Here is a 23,013-nt window from a genome sequence, read left to right as displayed (position 1 = left end):
CACCACCTAAACCCAGAGTGTAATTCAGAGCACAAACTGGGCTGTTGGAAATTCAAGTGTTCTCTGCTTTATTAAAAACAAACTTGAGCAAATAGGCCTGGAATTATATTACAAGGGCTTTTCTCATCTGTGGCTTCTAGTTCTTAATGCATCACCCTGGAAAACAAAGGATGCTTCAAGTTCAACCCAAAAAGCTGGTTTTGGTGTTCACTCTTCAAAGCAAGGAGAAAGCAATTAGCAAAAGGCAATACAGACAACATTCCCAGAACTACGAGCAGAGAAAGGAACTAAACACATAATCTGAACAAAAAGGATTATTAATGAAGTAACTGAAATAGCTGAAGGCTGGATCTGTGACCAAGCCTTGGGATAGTCCCAGTCTAGTTCTTGATTCTCAGTAGCTGGAGTGAGCTCCAGTAGTTTACTTGTGTCACCAGCAAGGGGTAAATCCAAAATTCAGCTCTTAAAAAACCTCAAACCACTGAGAATTTGTGACCGTGGTCACAGGGGTTTTCAGGTGAAGAGAGAGATGAGAATGTTGACTCCATGATCAGAAGGCTTGATTTCTTATTTTATTTTATATATATATATATATATATATATATTACATTATAACTATACTAAAAAGAAATAGAAAGCAAAAGGTTCCTCAGAAGGCTAAGCTAAGAATAGAAAAGAAAAGAATGATAACAAAAGGCAGCTCTCTCGGACTCTGTCTGAGATAGCTCCGACTTGATTGGCCATTAATTGTAAACATCCAAGAGGGGCCAATCACAGGTGGACCTGTTGCATTCCGCAGCAGCAGATAATAATTGTTTACATTTGTTGCTGAAACTTCTCAGCTTCAGCAGGAAAAATCCTAAAGAAAAGATTTTCACAAAAAGATGTCTGCAACAGGAATTCATCCCAGTAGAGAATGGCTGGATCATTACTTCACCTGCAGTTTATTTCTTTTCCAGTATCCAAATACTCACGTGGCCATAAGGAATGTTTCCTTCCTCGTGTCTGCTGAAAACGCATGTCCATAATTGCATCTTCACAGGATAACACAAAATCTAAAACAGATGATCCTGTTGCATCCAAAAAAGTGATACCAAAATGTGCAAAGCAAGGGCTAAGCCCCAGATAAAGGGCTGCACACAAATAAATTTGCCTAGAGTAGGAATAAAGGATGGTATTTCCCTGTGACCTGCTCTCAGTGTAAAGATCCCCCTTTAGACTTCCCTGGCCTCAGATAATCACAGTTTTTCCTGCCCCAAAACCCATGGATACAGGCAGAAGAGCTGCTGCTGAAAAAGGCAGCGTTATATTTGATCACCCAGAGACCTGCTCTGACCCAAGCTGGGAATTCAGTGAGATACCCTCCAGAAGTTCCTTCCAGCCTTCACTTCTGCATGAGCCTGCTCCAGCTGCAGGATTATTCCCTGCTGGAGCACCACACTGAGAAAACAATTATTGCTCACTCTGCATTTGGTGAGGCAGTGCAGAACCAGCCCCACTCTGTTCTCCACTGCAGGAAGCAGAGGCCCTGGTCAGCCCACAGGAGAACGGCCCATCCCGTCCCTTTCACACACACACCCTGCAAACCCGGGCAGCAGCACCAAATGCCCAATCTGTAGGACCTCTATAAGGTTGCTCTAAGAACAGGTCCTCTGCCAGATGTTTGCAAACACACCCTGGGAGCACCAAGCCCAGCTCCAGGATGGCAGCCCGGTGTCCAGTCCCCATTCTAGCAGCCACCCAGGGAGCAGCTGAGGCAGCCAGTCCCTCTGCTCAGAAAGCCTTTACACCACTTTCTCCCTGCAGGTGTTTTCTCTGAAGTGCCTGTGCTTTCAGCTAAAAAAATAAATCCACCCTGGCACCATCCAAGAGACCAGTTTCCCTCTTTCTTGAGCTTGCCATAGACAGAGCCCTTCCTCTCAGAGACCTTGCAGGAGGATACACCAAACAGCTGCTCTGATGGCATCCAGAAGGGATATTAAATCCCAATCAACCATCTGCATCTCCCTTACCCCTCACTGACGCTTTCTAGAGCACCAGAACAGAATCACCCTCAGCCTCTTCAACATCAGAGCAATGTTTTACAGGGAGAGATTCTTCACAGCCACACACACATGGGATGAGCAGAAAGTTCAAAGCCAAGAGTGAACACATTCTCAGGGAGTTCACTTCCTGCTGCACAGTCAGGCAGAGAAAAGCGCCTGGTGTGCAGGCAGGGACACAGAGGAGAGAATTGATGTTCTCCCTGCCAGGGAATGTTCCCAGGGAGCAGGTGAGGAGGAGGAAGGAGATCCCTGCTCTCCCATGGAACAGGTGAGACACTCCTGAGAAGTTCCTGCCTCCAGAGTGGCCTCCAGCCCAGGTCCAGAGGACAGATGTTGCTGTGGAGACTGCAAGGATGTTGAGGATGTCGGGAGGATCATTCGCAGGTAAACTGACTCCCCTTGCTCTTTCTGCTCTCGCGTTCAGGGCTTAGATGGGGAAATCTAAGGTACGGAAACAGAATTTTGGCTAAGGCTCCTATCTTCCCACAGCACAGCCAGGCTGTGGGACCCAGAGCTCCATGAAGCTTAAACAGGAGAGAATGAGGGAGCATTCAGAAAACTGGGATATCCCCAAGCTGTTTCACAGCAGACACAGCAATTCAGGTATTAAGTTCCATGGACTGCCCCATCACCTCATCCCCTTAAGGGTCTTTACCTCCTCCCACTGACACATATCATGGCAAGGTTTTGGGGAGATGGGACCACTTCCCTCAGGCCCAGTCCCTCCCACCACCTTCAGCCCCACACTCCAAGCACCAGAGTCTGTTCAGACTCTGAACCTCCCTGATGCCATCCAGAGACTGATGGTAATTAACAACCAGCTTGTTCAGCCCACAGCCTGTTCTCAAATTGCTCTCAGGAACCCAGTGCTGCTGGAAATAAATTTTTTTATAAACTCATCCTGGCAGCACACACAGAAAGCCTCCAGTCCAGGGGTTAAGTGCTCCTGCTACAAAGCACAGCCTCCACACAGGTCACTGGTAAACACAGCAAAATGCTCCCGTGTTTAACCCACTCGCTTCTCGCTACACGCGGAACCACATGTACATGAATTAAACCCTCACCTCTATCAGGTGCTGTGCTCAGCAGAATCTTCTCCCTGCCTCTGCAGCAAAGCTACCAGTGCCTGCTGAGATCAAACTGTGACTTTATGGAGAGGCACCCAGAAGGTTAAGAATGCTCTGACTTCTGCACTGGAGAAACAGCTTTTGAGCCTGCTGCTTTCCAGTTCCCCGAGACTTCCATCCCACAGTGCTGCTAAGGATCACAGCCAGGTGATCTGCATGTGGTCCCACTGAGACCTGAAAGCAGGAGCAGCTCACTCACTTTTGCTTTCCCTACCTTACTCTACTATGTCCTATAAAAACTGTCTTTTTCTGGCTCATCACTGTTGCCCCTTGCTGTGCTTATCTGGCAGCCTTTTTCACCACAACAAAGCCACTGATGCCGCTGACTGAGTTGCACCTGCTCTGGAGATCACCCAAATTCCTGTGTGGTGGCACCAACTTTAAGCACCACTCAGTCTGGACCAAAAGGACACCTCACCTTGAGACTTGCAGCTCTCCAACATCTACCTGAAACACCCCAGGTCAAAGGATTAGGAGGGTTTATGTGCTGCATCAGATGAGTATCACCTTTTGATGGGGCAACAGGGAAAGAAAGGCTCCAGGCATTGCATCACCACCTGCTTGAGCTCATTGTGGGCACCTTTTAATCTCTTCTGTGGGCCAGGGCTGAATGATCAAAACCACACTTCACACAAGTGTTGCTCTGCACATCAGAGACAAGTAAGGCTGGTAAAATCAATCCACCCACGTTCCATCCACTTGTTCCTGTGCACATCACAGTCCTGATGCACTGACGTTCATCACTCTGCCCTTGCAGGAATGCCACAAACAGCTTCAGGAGAAAGGAGACAAACTGACCCAGCACTTCCTCTGCTCAGCATTCCCAAAGACCCTTCTCAAACATCCTGTTTCCTCACCAGAGAGTGAGGAAAAAAAGTGTTTCCTCTTGAAGCACTTTTTCTTTAAAATCAGTGTTTCTATTGAAATGCAGCTCTCCACATGCTGCAAGTCTTCTCCCAGCCAACTGCTCCACTGTGCTCTGAATAATTTAATTTTAAGCATCTCATTGCCATGAAATTGCTGATATTTTCCCAAACTACCTCATTGCCTCTTTGCTGGCATCAGCCCCTCTGCTTGCACAGCTAAAACCAGGAACTCTTGGGACGTGCCTTAGCATCCATCTTCAAGCAGCTAAGTTTCAGCATGACTTTTCAGGAACTGTGGTCAAAATCCATCCTAAAGAATTGATCCCAAGTGCTTGGCAGTCTGTCCCAAAGCATGGAGCTAACAGACTTTGATTCCAGCCTGATGTATTTATTTTGCAGAACTAATAGAATTTATCAAAGGAAAAATCTGATACCCAAATTCAATTCTGGAACTCAGTCTGCAGCCTCTGTAATTTGTTTCACTTGCAGGTCACCCTACCTGAGGGTGCAGTTCAAGAATGGCACTGGGCTGCAGATATGCTTTGGCATCATTTAAATTAAATTTAGTTTAAAATCAAAACTCTCTCCCAAGTAGTTGTGACAAGCCAACAGAAGGCATTTTCTAGGACAGCATCTGCTCTTTCCTCAGTGTCTGAATAATTTAACCAGAATATGGAGGTTTCAGTGGAACCAAGGAGCCCCTGTTTAAGGAGAAACAGGACAAGCAAGTGCTTCCTGTTCCAAATTGCTAAACCTTCTTGTTTGTCCTCTCCTTCTCTTCCTCCAGACCTACTGGCAACTGCATAGATCAATATGGAGGAAAATTAATTCTGTCTATTGACCTCTAAAATGACATTCAAGTGACAGTGACTCTTAGAACATTTCACTGAGATGAGAGAGTAGGAATATGTGCTTGAGGTCACACCTCAAAGGAGAACAGAGAGGAATGACACATGGGACCAGAAATAGCTTTGAGCTTTACAGGCTGTTAGTTTTAGGTGTTCTGGAAGAGAGACTTAAACCAAACAGTTATTTCCCCTCATAAAACAGCAGCAGCAATTCAGTGAGCACTAACCTTAATTAGCTGATTCTTGCCCTGGGCTCTATGACTTCAATTATTTCAGATCTGGCCATCCACCAGAAGCAACCACAGAAACTGTGTCATTGTGAGGTCTTTATCCATGCCCTCATATCTAGGAATTCTAAGGTTTCCTGCTGCCCTTCTGCCCAGTCCCATTCCTGAGGCCTGTGGATGTCACAGGCTTTGAGCACACAGCCAGCACAGGGTCCCTGTGGCTCTCAAGGAAGTGCAGGTGGATGGCCAGAGACAGAACAGCTTGTCACTGCAGAGAGCCTTGGCTCTGCTTGCCCCCACAGAGTGTGCCAGCAGCCACCTGCATCCTGGGAATGGGGAGAACCATCCACAGCATCTTTCAAAAGCAGCCAGAGGCAGCCCCAGCCCAGCTCTCCCCAACCTGCACTCCAGCTGCTGCTTTAACGCTTCTCAGGATCCAGCTGTTTGTTTAGCATCCTGCCTCCTCCACTCCAGAAATGTTATCAGGATCTGGAAATACCTCAAAAGACTGCAGGTATGGTTATACATCAGAACCTGTACAGTCTTTCTCACTGTCAGGGAAAGGTTTTGTGAGCTTGGCAGGACAGAGTGGGAGGACCGGGAATTAGAGTGAGCCCATGAATAAAGAGAAGAAGCAATCTGGAAGTTAAAGTGTTTATTGATGTGTTTAAACTTTGTACATTCCCCACAGACCACACTAAGGAGTTTGCAGGTAAATCTGTGCATAGTGGGAAGAAACACGGAAAGGGGAAGAAAAAATAAAGTCACAGGAAAAATAGAAAAAATACACCACAGGTTACCAGAACCCCCAGATTCAAAAAAGCCGTGAGCATTAACACCAACTATACAAGCATTACAAAGACATGATGATGGTGAATGGAACAATGCCCCTTTTGTTCTTCTTGGGGCCTATGCATCCTATTTCCCTTAAAGTAGGCAGCATCCCTTTCCCAACATGTCACTGTCTTCCATCCCCACCTAAGAGACCTCTTTGTGTTTGTCAGCTCCCAAGGTCCCAGTTATTGCAGTGATTTGTCATTTCTGGCCCAACATCACCCAGAGAGATGCAAAGGCTCAAAAACCTGTGGCTCTTAACTACTTACCATGTTGGTGAGGCAGGAGAGCTGGGGAAATTAGAAAGTAGTAGTAAGAGGGGGCTGTTAATGCCAGGTGAGTACTGAAGGAAACTGGCTGAGAACAGAGATTTCAATTCAATACCAGAACTTCCAACTGAAGAACAGAGCAGAACTGAATCTCGAAGAGGAATGTGCAGACCCAAGTATGCACAAACCATGTTCTAACATTCTACTAGAATAACTATAAACAGAGATGCTAGAAGCCTTTTAACTCCTTGCCTCCAGGGAGTCTTGATTCCTAGAGCCCAAGCTGCTGAGCAGCAGGGTGCACACCACTGGCATATGGAGATGGAGGTTTTTTTCCTTTTTTTTTTCTCTTTTTCTTTTTTTTGTCTCATTATAGGGAATTTTGTTAGTTACCATTCCCAACTGCTTCTTTGCTTATGCTGTAATAGCTTCTATCCCTAAATTAATCTCTTTGCAAGTCCCAGTGAAATTCACTTTAAAAAAAAAAAGGAAAAGAATAATGCATTATATACAAAAGCCAAAATTACCAAAGAGCCACAACTGTCTCCTTTTTTGAAGGTGGGCTGGTACAAACGATCCTCAATATACAGGTGGTCTATCAGAAATAAAAATCAACATTTCCCATTTTTATATATATAGAGCTTGTATCAGACAACAGTACAACAGAACTGGTATTTTTCAGATTATTAAAAAAAAAAGAAAACTACATCTCAGTCAAATATCTGCAATAGATCAATTTTTCCCATTTAAGGAGATTTATATATCATATTGTTATATTATCATTTCTTCACCCATTTTAAAGAATGGAAATTGCAACTCTACAGTAGTAATTATAGTCTTAATGATCCAGGAGTTCTGAATGTAAGATGAAGTCCTCTTGAAGCAACTGTTGGTCAGTAGCTGATCCAAAACACTGAACCACTTTGGCCCTTCGCCCCGCACCTTTTCCCATCGGGGCTATTCCACCTTCATCTCTTTTATATCTGCATCTGCTCCAGGTATTTGTAAGTGGGATTCTCATAGCCATGGTTTTGCATCTTGCTCAGATGCCGCTCCTCAGGGGTGAGCATCGGGTCAACCTTTGGAAAAAACACATGATACTGGTCAAGGAGACACTTCCAGGATTGATTCCACAAAACAAGAGGCAACAGACAAACACTGAGGGAATACCATGGTGAGCAGTAAATGGAAAAAAACGTAAACTGCAAAAGGTAATTTGAATAGAATCGCTTGTTCCAGAGCTGATGCCTCCTGCCCACCCAATCCCCTGTGGGGATATTCTCACAAATCTGTCATTGCTCAGTCAACACTGCAAATCAGGGACTCACTTCTCTCATTGAAGAGGTTGTTATGATCTCCAGCATGGGTGGGGCAAAGGGAAAAAGAAGCTTTCTCTGGGCTCCATTAAGTTGTCATAGAAATGTGCAAGGAAGAAGGAGCTGCTCTTCAGCATTTCGCCAATCACAACATCTTAATTGTCAATTAGCCAGGAGGACAAACTGCTGTGCATTGACTGACTGACTGCCCTGCTAAAGATATTGCCTGAAAAGCTCATTTACTGCTAAATCCTACCCTGAGCCAGCCAGGAAAGCCTAAGTAAATCCTAGTGATAAGCAAATGCAACTCGGGAGTGGCAGGTGCCAGCACAGCACACCTGGGACTGGCACCTGCACACTGAGGAACAAGCAATGATGGTGTCAGCAGGGACAGAGTTAATTCCTACCCAGCCAGAAGCAGAACTCTCCATGGCTTGGCAGCTCCTGCCATTCTCTACCCCCACACACATGTGATTCAACACTGACTATTTTCATCCTCAGTTATGGAGCTGTTTCTCACCTCCACAATTCCATGGCTGATGGTCCCATACTGCCTCTTCCTCAGCATCACCAAGCTGATGACTATAACAGTAGCTATGGCAACAGCAATCACCAACAGCCCAATAAGGGCACTGCTGCTGAAGCCAAAGTCATCACGGAGGGAGTTGTCATTATCCTGGAGGGAAGAAAACAGAGCAGGTTGAGGAAGAGCAATAAGGGAGATGCACTGCTGAACCTAACCATGGCCACTAGTAAGGTCTTTGACCATCTGTGGTACTGAGATATGACTGATTATACACTAGACAGTGTATATATATAGCAGCCCTACATATTTCACCTCTAAATATTCCATCAAAAGGATAACCACTGCAAAATTCTTTCCCCACTTAGCAGCTCTGGACAGACACTGGCCACATCACTTCCCTATCCCACAAAACAATTTTGCAGTAGGAGTCAAGTTAATATCTAATGTGTGTTCACTGTTTACATCCTTACACAGAACGGCTGTACTTCACTCTGCATGAGCCCCTAGGCATCCAGGCACCAAATCCTGAATTCAGTAAAAATAGTCATCAAAATCCAGCATTAGGAATTTGCCAGTCCCTGGATTCAGCAGCCACAAACCTACCGGCTCATCCACCAGCCCTCCGACACGCTCTGCATTGAAAATCATCTCCTTCACATCAAGGGTTTCATCAATTACCTAAAAACGGCCACAAAAGTGTTTTATGGAAGGATCCACACAAAACAAGGAGGAGAAGGAAGAGGAAGACAAACAAGAGACCTTTAATGAACACTAGCAAAGGCTCAGGACCACTTACCATCTCCCCTTTGCTCTTAACAGCATGGAATGTTCACCAACTCTTGTACAGCCACCAGAGACAGTATTGAGATAGTATCACAGCTAGTTACCTCCACACTATCTCAAACTAAAGCCCCAGTGAAAAAAAAAATAAATAAAAAAAGTTGCTAACTTTGGACCCAGCATTTCTGTTATGTAAGATGTAACCTGTGTCTTTAAAACAGTATTGAAAGAAAATTCAAAAGGTGACTTTTTAGTTTTTTTAAACCCATGGAATTGAGGCAAAGGGCTGTCACTAGAACCTAGAGAATTCTTGACACTGTAGAGACAACTTCTGCTGGGTTGCTCAACTTCGGAGGAAGACGAGGCCTCCCTTGCCATGAAAAATAGTGGGAGACACAGATGGAACACACCAGTATTCAGTGTGTTCAGACAGTGAACCTAGTGAAAATAAAGGGACATCAAAAATGCTTGGGAAAAGCATTCCTAAATCAGAGAGTTCTCATAATCAGACTGCCAAAGATCTGAAGCTCTCTCCTTCCCTTCCCCTCCCACCCTTCTGATGCTACTCAGTATTAAGAGCCTACAACAGTCACCAAACTGACTCCCCCCCACCATATGGATAATGAGCACACTGACATTCTGTGAGCTGGAGCGAGACATTGAAACAAGCCATTGCTATTAATTAGTGTCCACAGCAGGTTTAGCTTCACAAAATAAAGGTGGAGAACTCACCACATTTTCATCCACCTTGTTCTTGCTATTAATCACTTTTTCTTCAGCACCAATCAGCCCGTCCAGCTCAGTCATGCCAGAACCTGCACCAAAAGAGCAAGGAGAGTCCATCAGCCCTTAGGAACATTTTGGAAGGGTCACCTACTCTGTGTAGAGCTGCTTTGGATCGTGTGTTTAACTGCACAGACTGCTGGGTATTAACCTGTCCTCATGCTGCTGTGTCAGATGGCAGCTCACAAACTACAGTGACAAGTGATTAGGAGGGCTGTTAATGAGGGGAAATGAGGTGGCAATGAGAGGAGCAGACAAGACTCATCACCAAAATCTGGCTGAGGTGTCAATTCAGACAAACCGTACAGTTAAGTGCTTCTGTTAGACAGCTCCAGACAAGACATAACACACAGTAAGTGCAGTAATGGCTGCTGGTGTCACCCCAGGTCACCAACACCCCTCTGTGACCCCGAACAGGAGTGGACACACATCCATCTGCCAAGAGCCAGCACACAGGGAATGCTTTCAGCATTGCCCATTCTGCTGCAATCAGGCACATCAGCAAGTGCCTCAGGAATGGGAATTGGAATTCCAAGGTCACCCAGCATGGCTCTGTAATGAGCTGTTGTCCCATACCTGGCAGAAGCCCAAAACAAATAAATCCCAGGACAAGGGAGGAGCAGAGAACTACACCAGCCTTTGTACCAGAACACTACTACCCCATTTCCAGGCTGGAACCAGCATTGGCTCAAGAGAAGAACATCAATTAACAGAAGGCTCTGCATAAACTGTTTTGATCCAAAGCATTTATAAATAGATCAGATCAGTAAGAGAGTCTGATGCAAACTGCCCTGACATAACACAGCATGTTAGAACACCAGTGTTCCACTGGTGCTGGGGACAATGCAATGACCTGTGACGCACTAGTGCAAAAGCAGTGGATCTTTCCAATGACATGGGGGAAATTCTACTACAGCACTTCAGGCTTTGCTGGTGACTGCAAACCCCCAACTCTGCACTAATTGCTGAGCTTGCAAGGTGCCCAAGACATGTCAACTGCTGCTGGAATTGGCAACATTTTCTTTGATGAGCTGCAAGGACAGGCCACTTGGCTTCAAGGCAAGTTTTTACAGTGACAAGTTTGTATTGCCTTGAAATGCCACAGAAATAACATTTCACTATGAAGCATCTCAGGTTTTAGTGCATCACGTTTTTCTTTAGAGGCAGTAATCAGATTCCAAGCATGGCCAAGACTGCCAGTCTGACTTCCCTCAACTGTCAAAGCAGGTTATGTTATTATGGAATCAATGATTAGGATTTTCAGGAGAAACCAGCTACAAATAGTTTGTACAGAACTACTGTATCAGCTTTTGGCCTACGGCTGCTTTATTCCAGTCTCAGGAGCCAACCCAGCACAGTCTCCAGGGCTGAGAGTTCAGCTGCTGCACTGAGCTCTGCTATTTGTCTCAGTGTGCAGTACCAAGTAACAGACCCAGTGCTATGTAGCTCAAAGGCATAGTTTATATTATATACCTCACAGGGAAAAAAATCCACAAACACACACCTGCACAAAATCCCCCCCCCACTCCACCAACCCAATACTCCCTCAAAGCCCTTGAGCAATTCAGTAAAAAGGAAAGGGAGAGGAGGAACAAGTGTAGGACAATTGCTGTCCCCAGGTCATCAGAGACTCTTATATTTACCCAGACAGGGAGAACTAGCACAAATTTATCATCCTCAAGGCAACACAGCAATTGTCCAAAAATTTAATAAATAAAATATCTAACTAAAGTCTGTTCCAATTCCTGCCGGAGCAGTCAGCACACTGTACACTGTTCCACACCAGGGATGAAGGTGACTTATATTTGCAGAGAAAGGTCAATAATGAGAAGAGTTTCAAGCTATTTGGTCTTCACTGAGTTACAAAACCACGTGTGCTCACATGAAATGGTTATTAGCAAAATCTTTTGCTCTCCTTTGAGATCTACACAATATATTTGGAACAAAAGGCATATTAAAACACTGGGTTTACTCCACACACAGCTCATGCAGCACTACTCGGCAAGAGCCTCCCTTTTCTACTGGTCCTTCCCTGATTGCATATCACTAATAGAGACATTATTTTATGCTAATATTTCTATGCTGCTCTTAAAGCTGCTTTTTAGCCAGGCACTGAGCTACTGTAGAATTAATCCTGAGTTAAGGGAGAAATGTAAAACCACACACAGTTTGCTAGTATGGAGAGATGCTACGTGTGGGAAGGTGATGCCAAGGAAAGCACAAATATGGAGGAGGAATCTCCTGATTTATCTGTCCAATACTAGCTGCACTCCCACAAGGACATTTGGATTGGAAACAGCCTGTGTCCTGAAGTGTTTTGTGGTGTCATGGGGCATCAAGGACAGGTTCCACAGGAGGCAGAAGAGCCTCTGGACTATTCCCCACCAGCACAGCAGGGTTTAATCTGAGAAGTGTCACAAACGGAGACACTCTGAGACCCTTGTGAGGACATCAGGGAGGAACACACACACACAGCTGGATGCTCAGACTACCTGGCTTCTTTAACACTAGGCCTAAACAAGCAAAAGTGAACATGACTGCTCTAAGTGAAAGGAGGGAAATGAAAATCAAGGTGAGTATGGAACTAAAATGAAGCTATCAGACACATGGAGGAGGTAGGAGTGTGATCAAAAGCACTGTGAGGGAGCAGCTTAGAACCAACCTTTTTTCATTGGATGGTACAAATCCGGCTGAGGATCTAGCAGGAGGGAAAACAAAAACAAAAATAGCAGAGAAAGGAGATTAAGAGAGAAAGGAAAAAAGGTTTGTGCATGATTTCTGACTCAGACCCTGGGAAAAGCTTTTAGCCTACAGCTTTAGGCTCAGGACTCTGATCAAGCGTTTTTAAAATAAATACACACACACACACCAGCTGTCAACATCCAATGATACAAAAAAATAGATATACATATTTAAAAAAAGAAAGAATTCCTTCAGCCTTTCAACAGGCCACAGCACAATGATTTAACATTACACAAGAATTCTGTTGAAGACTGAAAATTAATTCCAGAGTCAAGATGCACTGTAAAAACTTAACATTCACTGCAAAATGAAAAGAGAGGAAAATTCTGCAAAGAGAAGAATAAGAAAATCATTAGAACAGCTCAGCAGACATTACTTGCAGCACTGCTTCTCCAGTGAATGAGGGGTCCTGTCAGGGTGACTGCTTTACTCTACATCACCCAAAGAGATTGGAGCTTTTTCTGTTTCAGCTGAGCCTACTGTCTAAGGAAAACCACCAGTAAACCCAGTGTTCAGTTCCACATACCTTCACTTTCAGGCAAGGCTGGGAAGGTTTTCACCTGGAACGGGTGGAAAGGTTTGCCATCCAGGGGAAATTCTTCACTCTCCTCAGAGCTCACTCTGACATCCACCTGGGACTCAGAAATGGACGATGTGAACTGATCCATGTCTGCACGCTGCTCCTGAAGCAGCTCATCTGAAAGGAATAAAAGGAATTATTACACAGACTGCATGAAACCTGGCAGTGACAGAAAGAGGCAGATGGTTTGAAGCAGGCTGAGGCAGGATGGCAGGGGAACACTGCTCTAAGGGCTGCCAGGTTATTTTATCTTGTGCATTTCATCTGGAATTCTCAGTAAAGGCGTTGGTTAGAAATGCATTCAAATAAGGGCCAAGAGGTTTGATGTGGCAAGAGGATTTGGCAAGATGAGACTAACTAACCCATAAGGGGAGAATGCATTTGCATTTTTTAAAGGGATCTTTTAAATCTCCCTTAGAGAGATTTAAAATAGCTTTGCTATTCTGAACATTGTTGACTTTTTCTTAAAGGGACAGTGAAAATTCTTGGAACAAGCTATTCTGACTGGCTATTTTGTAACATCCAGACAGTATCTAGCCTGAGCCCAAGCGCTTGTTGTTGTTTCTCTCTCAAAGGAGAGAGAAATCTTTTGGGAGCTCATTGGATATAAAAACTTGGGAGTCTTAACACAGCAGCATAGGGACTGGCATATACACTCACCAATCTCATCCTGGATTTCTTCAGCCACATATGGCACCTTGTAGAGCAGAGACAAGCTTTGATTCATCCGTTCCTCAATCACATGAAGATGCGTCATCACCTGCAGATGTAAAAGAATGCGTTGGAGTAAGCAAAAACTGTCAGTCACTTCACAGAACCAGTTCTTTCCTTGCTCAATAAAGTATCTATTAATGGTGGCTCTGCCATGGCAGGCAATAGGGGACACATATCCATCCAGTCCAATTCTGTGACCAGCGCTCTCACACTTCACTGGAACTGGCCATCTGCAGACAGTGCTCTCAGGAGTTTGGCAAATGCTGGGAGTAAGAGAGGATTCAGCTGACTCTCACTGTAACCAACTCTCCACTGCAAACACTAAAATGCCACCGAAGCTGGTATTTCTCATATGCCCAACACAGTCATAATTCATCTCCTGTAGCAGTGTTATTAAATGGATTATCATTCCTGACTGCTAGAAAAGATACAGGCAAAAGGAGCAGACAGGATATTTTATCAGCTCTGGTTTCAGAACAAAGGTGCTTTTCAAACCAGCTGTGGCATTACATTTGTCCTACACCCACTCGTTGGCAGCAGTATTCTCCCTTCCTTTGAGCAATACATTCAAGCTCTGGGCAAGCTCAAATCACTCCTCCCAAGCACATTAAATCCAGTGGTGAGGTCAGGCCTGACCTGAAGAGGGTGCTGCATAATCGGGGATCAAGGACAGCAAAGAAAACCTTTATATAGATGGCCAAACATTGCAAAAAGCTAGAGTCAGCTGGACCTGTTTCACAGTCTGATGTGTGCCTGACCTTTAAGAGCAAGGAAGAAAATTTAATTTTGCATGTGGCAGCTTGTCAATCCAAGAAATGGACTGAGGAGCTTAAAAGTGCATGTGAAAAGTAAAGTGAATGGAAATTGAACTGTACCACCCACATCCCTCGCATGTCGATTTGTTGACACTGCAGCCTTCAGAATTAATTGAGAACTGTTTAGGGTTTAGCTTAAGAACACAGTTCACACACTCTCTCCTGGGCTGTGGCAGTAGCAGAACAAAGTGCTGGGCCGGGCTGTGCTTGACATGTCTGAAAATGGGACCACGAATTCCACATGGAGAGCCAGGCACCATCATAACCACCACAGTTGCCACCACTCCTCCTGGATGTGCAGCTTAAGAAGAATCCCATAGGCAGTGGAAGACCAGGAGACAAGGTGAATGTGCACTGCCAACACCCAGAAAACAGGTGGAATCCATGGAATCTGCTACCTCCCAGGGTGAGGTTTGCTTCTGGAAAATCATTCTGACACCACTCTGCCCCTCACCAGAAGTGACAGCAACAGGCTCCAGATTTTTCCTACCCTTAACCCAGGACATTTCCACCTCCTGGTTATACAGTTTTTTATGCATTTTTTCCTCAGTGCCTACTTCTTCCTCTTGGCAGCACTAAATGTGCTCCACTGCACTGTCCCCCTGAAGCTCTCCATTCTTCTTGTTTATCTTTTGTGCACTGCAGAATTCAAAGAAACTCCAAAGCAGCATACCAGCCACAAACTGATATTAGGTAAAGCTGCAAAAGGACAGTGAGCTCTCTCTGAACCTAAGAATCCTTCCAAACAGATCTTTCAGGGTTAACAGACCATTCTTGATCTGAATTTTGAATTGGCCTTCCAGCACATCTTTCACTATTTTAAAACAAGTGAAAACAAGTATCAAAATAATTCCAAAGACTTCTGGAGTATCTGCAAGTACTCATACAAATACAAAAGCCAGATTTGAAGTAACATATTCACATACACTACCCAGCAGAAGGAAAAGGATTTCCTGGCTGTTCAGAAGTAAAAGACAGTGTAGTGGTGTAGTGGGTCTAGTGCAGGTCAAATGCCAGCACACCCACCAGAATTACTCATTTTCTGCTTTGAAAATAGGGATTACAAGGAGAGCAAAGCAGGCTCAGAACTTTCAAAGAAACTTTATTAACAGAATTAAAAGAAAAAATAATTAAAAAATCAAAATAAACCTTCAGAACACTTCTCTGCCCTCACAACTTTTCTTTTCCCCACTGACAACATAAAGAGATAAATTTGGTATTTTCAGTCAGTTTACCACTTTTAAAATAATCTTTCTTTAGTCTACTTAGGGAGAGGAGTCTCTCCTGCCATGCCATGGAGACTTTTCCACAAGAAACAGTTTTCTTCTGGTTTTAATTTTCACGATTAGCCCCTTCCCAGAAATCTGCAATCACCAAGTCCCTACCACATTTTGGTAGTTTTCCCACAACCACCACCATGGGCCACTTCAGCTTGTTAGGGTGCAATTTTAGGGACGAGCTGTTCTAGTACAGAAACAAAAGTTCTCTTCTTTTATCCCTGGGAACAGAGGTTTTCTTCTTCCATCCCTGGGGCAAGGGTTTTCACCTCTCTCATTTCTCTCTCTTCAAGCTTCTCATTGGATCACAGCTACTTCAACATCTGCTTGCTTCAACACAGGTGCCTCTGCTCACAGTCATGGTTAGAACGCTACCCAGATCGCCCCAGTGCATTCCACGAGTTACAGGGGAAAAAACCAAAACTCTGGTGTATCAATTATATCTTCACCATAGCCTTACAAGAGGATTTTAGCCCAAGACTAAGGCATCTCCTCATTCTCCTCCCATCTGGGATTTGACTCTTTCTTCACTGACCTTGGTGTCTCCATGTTGTTTCCTTTACGTGTCCTCACCCTTTCCTTTTCTCTCACTCAAGAGAGGACTGAGGTCTGCAAGTTTCACCTGTGCACTGAGAAGAGTTAATAACTCATCCAGGCCTGCGGACGGCCACGTGATCTCTGTGGGGCAGGGCCGCTCTGGCTGCACACCCGGTTCCTGGCCCCCACATGGTCAATCCCAGCCCCGGGGCTGCAGGGCCGCCTCTGCTCTCAGCCATGAGATTTTCCACGGTGCCAGCGGAACGGCTCGGCAGCCCTCAGCCGGAGCCACAGGGAGCCGGCCTGGCCCATCAGCCACGGCTGAACTCAGCATGGCAGAACGTGAGCCGAGCCCCCGGCTGAGCCAGCCAGGCTGCGCAGCACAGCAAGCCCGGCTAGCATCTAGTTACCTGTTCAAAAGCCAGAAGCAAGAGGGTTTTTTCCAGGGTTTGGTCATTTTTAAGTGTGATTTCACAGAGGTGTGTTTAGTTTTAAGTGGTTTGACAGGGTGCCTATATTCAAAACTAGCCAGTTGATTGGTTCATTTGGGTCTGGATGAAGCTGTTAGCAGTCCACACAGAGAATCACTTCCATAACTAATGGATTTCCTCTTACAAATGGTACAACATAAACCCATCAAAACCAGACTTTCTGATAAAGCTAACAACATTGATCGAGTACTTGGAAATGGTTACGATTTACGTGTTAGAAACCAGGCAATAACGCTGCAGAGGCACGAGAGAATTCCCACAAACCCCAAACACAGGCACTATGAAGATCAAGCCTAAGGAAGGAAACACAGACACTTGGAAGAAGTGAGGAACCCTGTTCAAGAAAACCAAGTCCCCAGCAAATACATTACAAGGGTGCTTGATAAAAGGAAATGTAAAACTGATAATGACCTAGGTCTAAACCCCTCAACTTGCCACTGTGACCAACAATGCATAAAACAGAGCTTCAACTTTTAACACTGTCAGTCACCAAGGAAAACCATGCAGCGAGTACATCTGGTGACAGGAAGTAAGCACAGGAGAGAGGGAGAGCTCCACAAGGATGAAGTTGCAATACACAGCTTGCAGAGCCTCCAACAGCCCCAGGGCTGGACAATAATGGCTCCCTTGACAGAAACCCCCTCATACCTGGGATTTCATCTGTGCAGCCTTCTCCGGATCCACTGCCAGAACATGCTGGTAGTGGCGGATGGTGTGCAGCCTATCCTTGTTCTCGGCACGCACATAGCGCTTCAGGGCCTGCAGGATGCGGTGGGGCTGCAGGACAGGAGCAGGGAATAGGTCAAACCACTGGTGTCAACTCCAAACCCACAGCTGAAAACAGCACTTCAGGTGTGAGCCTACTTTGGTGCTGGACAGATCTATCACCTGCACTCACCCTCCGGATTTTTTATTTTTATTTTAATTAAGCCGGTTTGATTCAGAACACTTAAAATTAAGTCAATATAACTCAGAGCACCACATCTTATGAGCTGTGCTTAATGGACACCAAACAAAGCAGAGATTTTTTCTCCCCAGGCAGGAAGGAGTGGGAGTCAATTACAGACCCACTGATAAGTCTGCAGCACCAACTTCCACAATGAAGAAGCTTTCCTAGGAACCAATTCCCAGTTTCTGCAAGTCACAGGCAATCTTCTCATCAAGACATTCCCACCTGCCATCCTACCCAATGCTATCCTACCGGAAAAATGTGTAGGGAAGAAACTCACACGTGGTGGGTCAGCCTGCAGGGCAGCCAGGTAGTTCTCCAGGGCAATGCGACGGCGATCGTTGAGCATGGCTTCCACACGAGCCAGGTGAGTCTCTACCAGCTGCTGCTTCTCACTCGCTGCTTCTTTCTCCAAAGATTTTACCATGGCCTGGAAGTGCTAGAACAAAGAAAATAATCTGGGTGAAATGCACTGTGTGATCAACACCATCTGAAACTCCTCAGAACTAACAAAGACAGTAAAACTCCACATTCAACCCATTTACAGTTAGGAGAGAAAGGCATGGAAAAATGCTGATGCAGATTTCATCTCTGCAAATTCAGAACACAAGCCATTTCAAAGGTCTGAAGAGTGAAAAGGACCTTGCACATAAAGACTATGCTGGGGATGGGAGATCCAGGCTGTGCTGAAGAACTGACACAATATTAATTCTTTCCCTCAACCCTGCAATACAATAACAGGATTGATCCCTTCAGCCTGAAGCCATTAATTTGAATTTGCAAAAGTTTACAAAGGTACTTCATAGCAAATTTTCCATCAGCGTGCCTTCAGATCAAATCTCTCTGTATTCTTTTAGAAAGGTCATAACCCTCATTTCTAAACCAACCAGAACAGTCCACTAAGTGTTACGTTCCAACAGAGATAATGACAAACTTCTGCATTTGCGCATAGTTCCAAATAGTGACTTATATAAAAAATGCAGAGAGAAAACTGTGTTCCAGGATAAAATCCAAAGTGGGCTTAAAAACTGGAGTCAACCACTTCATTGCATACTGGTTTGAGACAAATTCACAGAGTTGTCACTGCCAGAAGAGCCTTGCCCTAATGATCCCACACTGCAATCTCTCATTAACTCCACAGTCCAACTGAACCCTCCTCATAAGGCACAACATTTGCATTTTGGCAGCAAATCAGCTTCATCTGCTGTCTAAGCTGTTTTTACTAAGTCTGGCCAAGCAGGAAATGTGTGCCCAGAGAGGCAGAGCTGACTCTGAACCAGGCTCTGAGGCCAGTGTTAGTGCAAAACAGGCCAAAGGTCCGAAATTACAATTTGGCTCCACTGATGCTACGCCTGAGGTGCGAGATCACTTCCTACTAGTGTGTGTAGGAAAGGACTTGGCATAGTATCAGATCATCTCCAGTTCAAGGAACAAAGCAAACAATTGAATCAAACCTCCTCTAAAAGGCAGCTGTTGACAGAGCAGGAAGGCTGTTCTTGCATCTCAGTTGTCTTTTAGCTCTGAATATTGCCCTCTCTCTCAGTAACTTTCCCCTTAGGATCCTTCCACTCTTACCTGGATCAGAGTCTGCCTTTCTGCCTTGGGGAGATTAACAGCCTGGTGCTCTGCTTCCTCCCACTCCTTTTTCACCTGGACAGCAAAAGGACAGAACACATGAACAAGACACAAATTTATATCTTATCTTTATGAGCTGCTTTGCCTTCACAGGCAGATCCTAACACAGCCTGGCTGGGTTTTGAAGGCACAGAAGAGCTGTTGTGGGGTTTAAGCCTAGCACTTAATCCCTCTGAGTAACAAGCCAAGCTTCACAGAATCCTGTAAGGGTTTAGGCTGGAGGGGACATCCAAGATGAGCTGGAAGGCTCATCTTGTTCCACCCCCTGCCATGGGCAGGGACATCTTCTACTAGACTGGATGACTCCAAGCTCTGTCCAACCTGGCCTTAAACACTTCCAGGTATGAGGAATCCACAACCTCTCCAGGCAACCTGTGCCATGGTTTGACCCGGAAACAGGATTTCTGGGATGCTGTAGATAGGGCCAATGAGTGCTCAGATTTGAGTATTGCCATCTGGCCCAACCACTGGGCATTGGATCCACCTCTGAGAACACAGGGTAAAAGCAGGGCTCTCCCCCTGGCAGTTTCTCTTTGGATTTCCGGCGGGAAGGAGTTGGGTCTCTCCCCCGGCCCAGTTGCTGGCTGGACGAGGGGAGGGGAAAAGCCATGCGGGCCGGCCCGGGAGAGGTCGGCCTGGCCCCCCCAAGGGTGGAAGGAAGAAGTAAAGAAATGCCGAGAAGCAATGTGCAGCCTGTTCCCCCCCCTTGGAGACAGACAGAGAGAGAGTGCAGCCTGTGTTTGTGGCCGTTACCTTGAAATTCAGTAAACATGTGCTGGCAGCAGGCAGCCCGGCTGAGGAGATGGGGGGGGGGGGGGGGGGGGGGGTGCAGCCAGGAGTCCAGCCGCCTGGAGGAGTTTTTAACCCTTCTTGGACAATGAAAACTTCACAGAACATTAACCCTTCCTAGACGAGTGATGAAGGTCTGGACCAGAGAGAGAGAGAGAGTGAGAAATGTTGGAAGAATGGAGAAGATGGAGTGGCATTTTATGCTGGACTCTTTTGTGTAGCCATGGACAGAGCCGTGTTCCATGTGATACAGAGACTGAGTCCAGGGGGAGAAATGTCCTAGAGCCAAAGAAGATTCAGTGTGGGTACCCCTCGGCCCCAGGGGATATGGGGGGGGACAGATGTCCCAAAGGTGAGATACTGTGCTTTTCTGGAACTGGACAAAGCATCCTTAAAAAGGCAACCCTGGAAGCAGCCCTGATCCCTGTTCGGTGGTGAGAGCACCGGAACAAGGACGGAAAAGGCCACCACGACACACGGAAGGACTCCCTCTCCTCTTGAGGAGCTGAAAGTTGAGCATTCTAAAGGGGTGGTGCTGGACCCAGAATTGGTGATTTTGGAAGACGTATTGTATTGGGAATTTAGGGGGGAGGAGGAGGAGAGTGTTTTTGTGAGGTTTTCATTTTCCTTGTGTTTTCTTTTCTTTTGTGGGTAGTTTAGTAATTGTTTTTGTAGTTTAGTTAATAAATTTTTCTTTTTTTCAAGTGGGAGCCTGCTTTGTTTATTCCTGGTCAAAATCTCACAGCAGACACATTTTCATGGGGGCATTTGGCCTTGTGCCAGTGTCAAAACATTCACACAGGGCTTCAGCACCATCTGATAAAGAATTTCTTCCCAGCATCAATGTAATTTCTCTCTCTCAACACTGGAGAAATAAAAATCTGACTCCCACGGTGTGGTCATACTGATAGAAACACACAGAAGGCTGCAAACTGGAAAGCAAGTCACTTCATCACCAATTTTTCCAGTAAAACAGGCAGCAGCCGACACACCAACAACCACACAGCAAAGCCTGCAGGCTGACACTCACCCGGTCCATGCGGTTGTGGTGCCTGACCTCCAGCTGCTCCTTGGCCTTCTGGAAGCGGGCATGCTCATTGTCATCAGCAGGGGTTTCAAAATAGACATCCACATCATCAGTTGGCACTGCATGAAGAGGGAAGGGTAAACACAGTCAGAAACCTGCAATCCTGGATTGCGGAGTGCAAGGAAAGGACTCTCCATGCCTGCCTAATTAATAGTCTGGCAAGCTGAGCCTACTGAACCACCACCTTCCAGAGTCTGTTTTAGAATCTTTACAGTGCCAATTTTCTGTCCAACATCAGCTCAAATGGCAGTGATGACCACAGCTCCCAGCACTGCTTGGCCTGTGCAGTGCTGAGGTGAGCAGCACTCAGCTCCAGAAACACAGTGCCTGGCATGACAGGATAAAGAACTACTTTTCCCTTCCCTTCCACATTGGCCTTGGATGGTTTAAGTGACATTCTGTGCATTAGCTGTTCGCTGACAAGCTGGCTCCAGACGTCATTAACATGATTAGGGAGTTTGACAATATATCTGCACAAAAGCAGGATTTTACACTTTTCAAACCTACCTTCCCCTACCAGATGCACCATGCAGGACTTACAGGCAATGATATTAGACAAGACAGCAACAGAAGGAGACTCAGTGTGACAAAGTGACTTGTCCAGTACACTGAATGGTTTGTAACTTCAAGACATCCAAATTCGACAAGGAGAAAAACAAAGTTTGAGAACTGATAAACTTCAAGCATCTACAGAATTCACATCAGGGGCTCTGTATTTCTTATACTGCAGTTCAGGAAGTGCTGAAAGTGCTCCTGTGCTATGGTTTTAGGAACTACACATCCCAGAGCCTTTCTGAAAGATCTATGGCAAACATGATGCACTCTGTTGTTACCCTTCACCTGAGGGAAGGCACAAAGGGACAGTTAAGGCAACCTGTCATCCATAAGAGTTATTTGGGTGGAAAAACCTCCAACATGTCATTAAAGACAGCATACAGAAAAAAATTACCTGGCACTTCAGCACGAACACTGAATAAGAATTCAACATGCACTGCACCCTTCCCTCTGACTAGGGGGAAATAATGACAACATACATCACAGGCACTATTGTTGCGTGCAAGGGACAATGTCATATCTGTTCCATATTCTGGCCCTGCTCCTGGCATTTCTGAACCAGGCTTGGACACAGAGAACTCTCTTCCCAGCCCCAAATCCTTCTGTAACAGGACAATCTTTTGTACAAAAAGCTCCTGACATCCGCATCTTTTCTTTCACCGCCTCAGTTAGATCAGCCCAATCTAAAGCACTTGCATGAAGCACATTTTGTAAACAGGATTATGGCTGTATAGTCAGGCTGCCAAGCCCCAGATAACACAAAAAGCCTTTCAAAAGCTTTAATGGTAGCTGAAGTGGAAGTGCTGGAGTTCAATAATAAGATTAATAAAGAGGTTAAAATGTTTTTAGTAGTTTTATCATCTGATATAAAAGCCAGTTGAAACTGGTGCCAAAAACCTTAAGCACTCAAAAACACAGGCATTGAGATGTGATTTGTATTTCATACCAAGCTGAAAATGGTAATCTGAATTCTATACTACTGGTCTGACATTTCCCAAAATCAAAGTAGCAAGAAAATGCCTACTACCAGGAGAACAGTAGCCCGCTTTTCAGGACCTACTGTCAAATGTATGCATGGTAACATGACTGGGGAAAGCAAGGGCTTCCTTACATATATTTTGATTAAAAAGCCAGTTAGGCAAGAGGCCAGATACAGCCCCTGGTCCCTGTTATAGATTGGGAAGAGGACAGCTGAGCCCTCAGCAAGAGCTGCAAGTCACC

At 45.4% G+C, this 23,013-nt stretch overlaps 1 protein-coding gene across 3 annotated transcripts in view; it reads right to left on the bottom strand.

Annotated features, from left to right (window-relative positions):
- Positions 1-5,753: 5,753 nt before the first annotated feature.
- APLP2 (amyloid beta precursor like protein 2) overlaps positions 5,754-23,013 on the bottom strand; it is a 50,234-nt gene continuing 32,974 nt past the window's right edge. For 2 of the 3 annotated variants that reach the window (XM_059488316.1, XM_059488318.1), the window contains 11 exons: positions 21,181-21,296; positions 19,302-19,376; positions 18,007-18,165; positions 17,426-17,554; positions 13,604-13,703; positions 12,890-13,060; positions 12,284-12,319; positions 9,571-9,653; positions 8,662-8,736; positions 8,053-8,208; positions 5,754-7,295 (listed from right to left, as the gene is read on the bottom strand). In XM_059488316.1, coding sequence (XP_059344299.1) covers positions 7,194-7,295; positions 8,053-8,208; positions 8,662-8,736; positions 9,571-9,653; positions 12,284-12,319; positions 12,890-13,060; positions 13,604-13,703; positions 17,426-17,554; positions 18,007-18,165; positions 19,302-19,376; positions 21,181-21,296 — 1,202 coding nt within the window. In that variant the 3' untranslated portion in view covers positions 5,754-7,193. The remainder of the gene's footprint in view (positions 7,296-8,052; positions 8,209-8,661; positions 8,737-9,570; positions 9,654-12,283; positions 12,320-12,889; positions 13,061-13,603; positions 13,704-17,425; positions 17,555-18,006; positions 18,166-19,301; positions 19,377-21,180; positions 21,297-23,013) is intronic. The other variant, XM_059488317.1, reaches the window with a different exon arrangement.

Source organism: Ammospiza nelsoni, chromosome 24, assembly GCF_027579445.1.
Source record: "Ammospiza nelsoni isolate bAmmNel1 chromosome 24, bAmmNel1.pri, whole genome shotgun sequence".
In the NCBI taxonomy this organism is placed as follows: domain Eukaryota; kingdom Metazoa; phylum Chordata; class Aves; order Passeriformes; family Passerellidae; genus Ammospiza; species Ammospiza nelsoni.
Note: the sequence above shows the minus strand (reverse complement) of the source record. Positions and strands in the feature narration are given on the sequence as shown.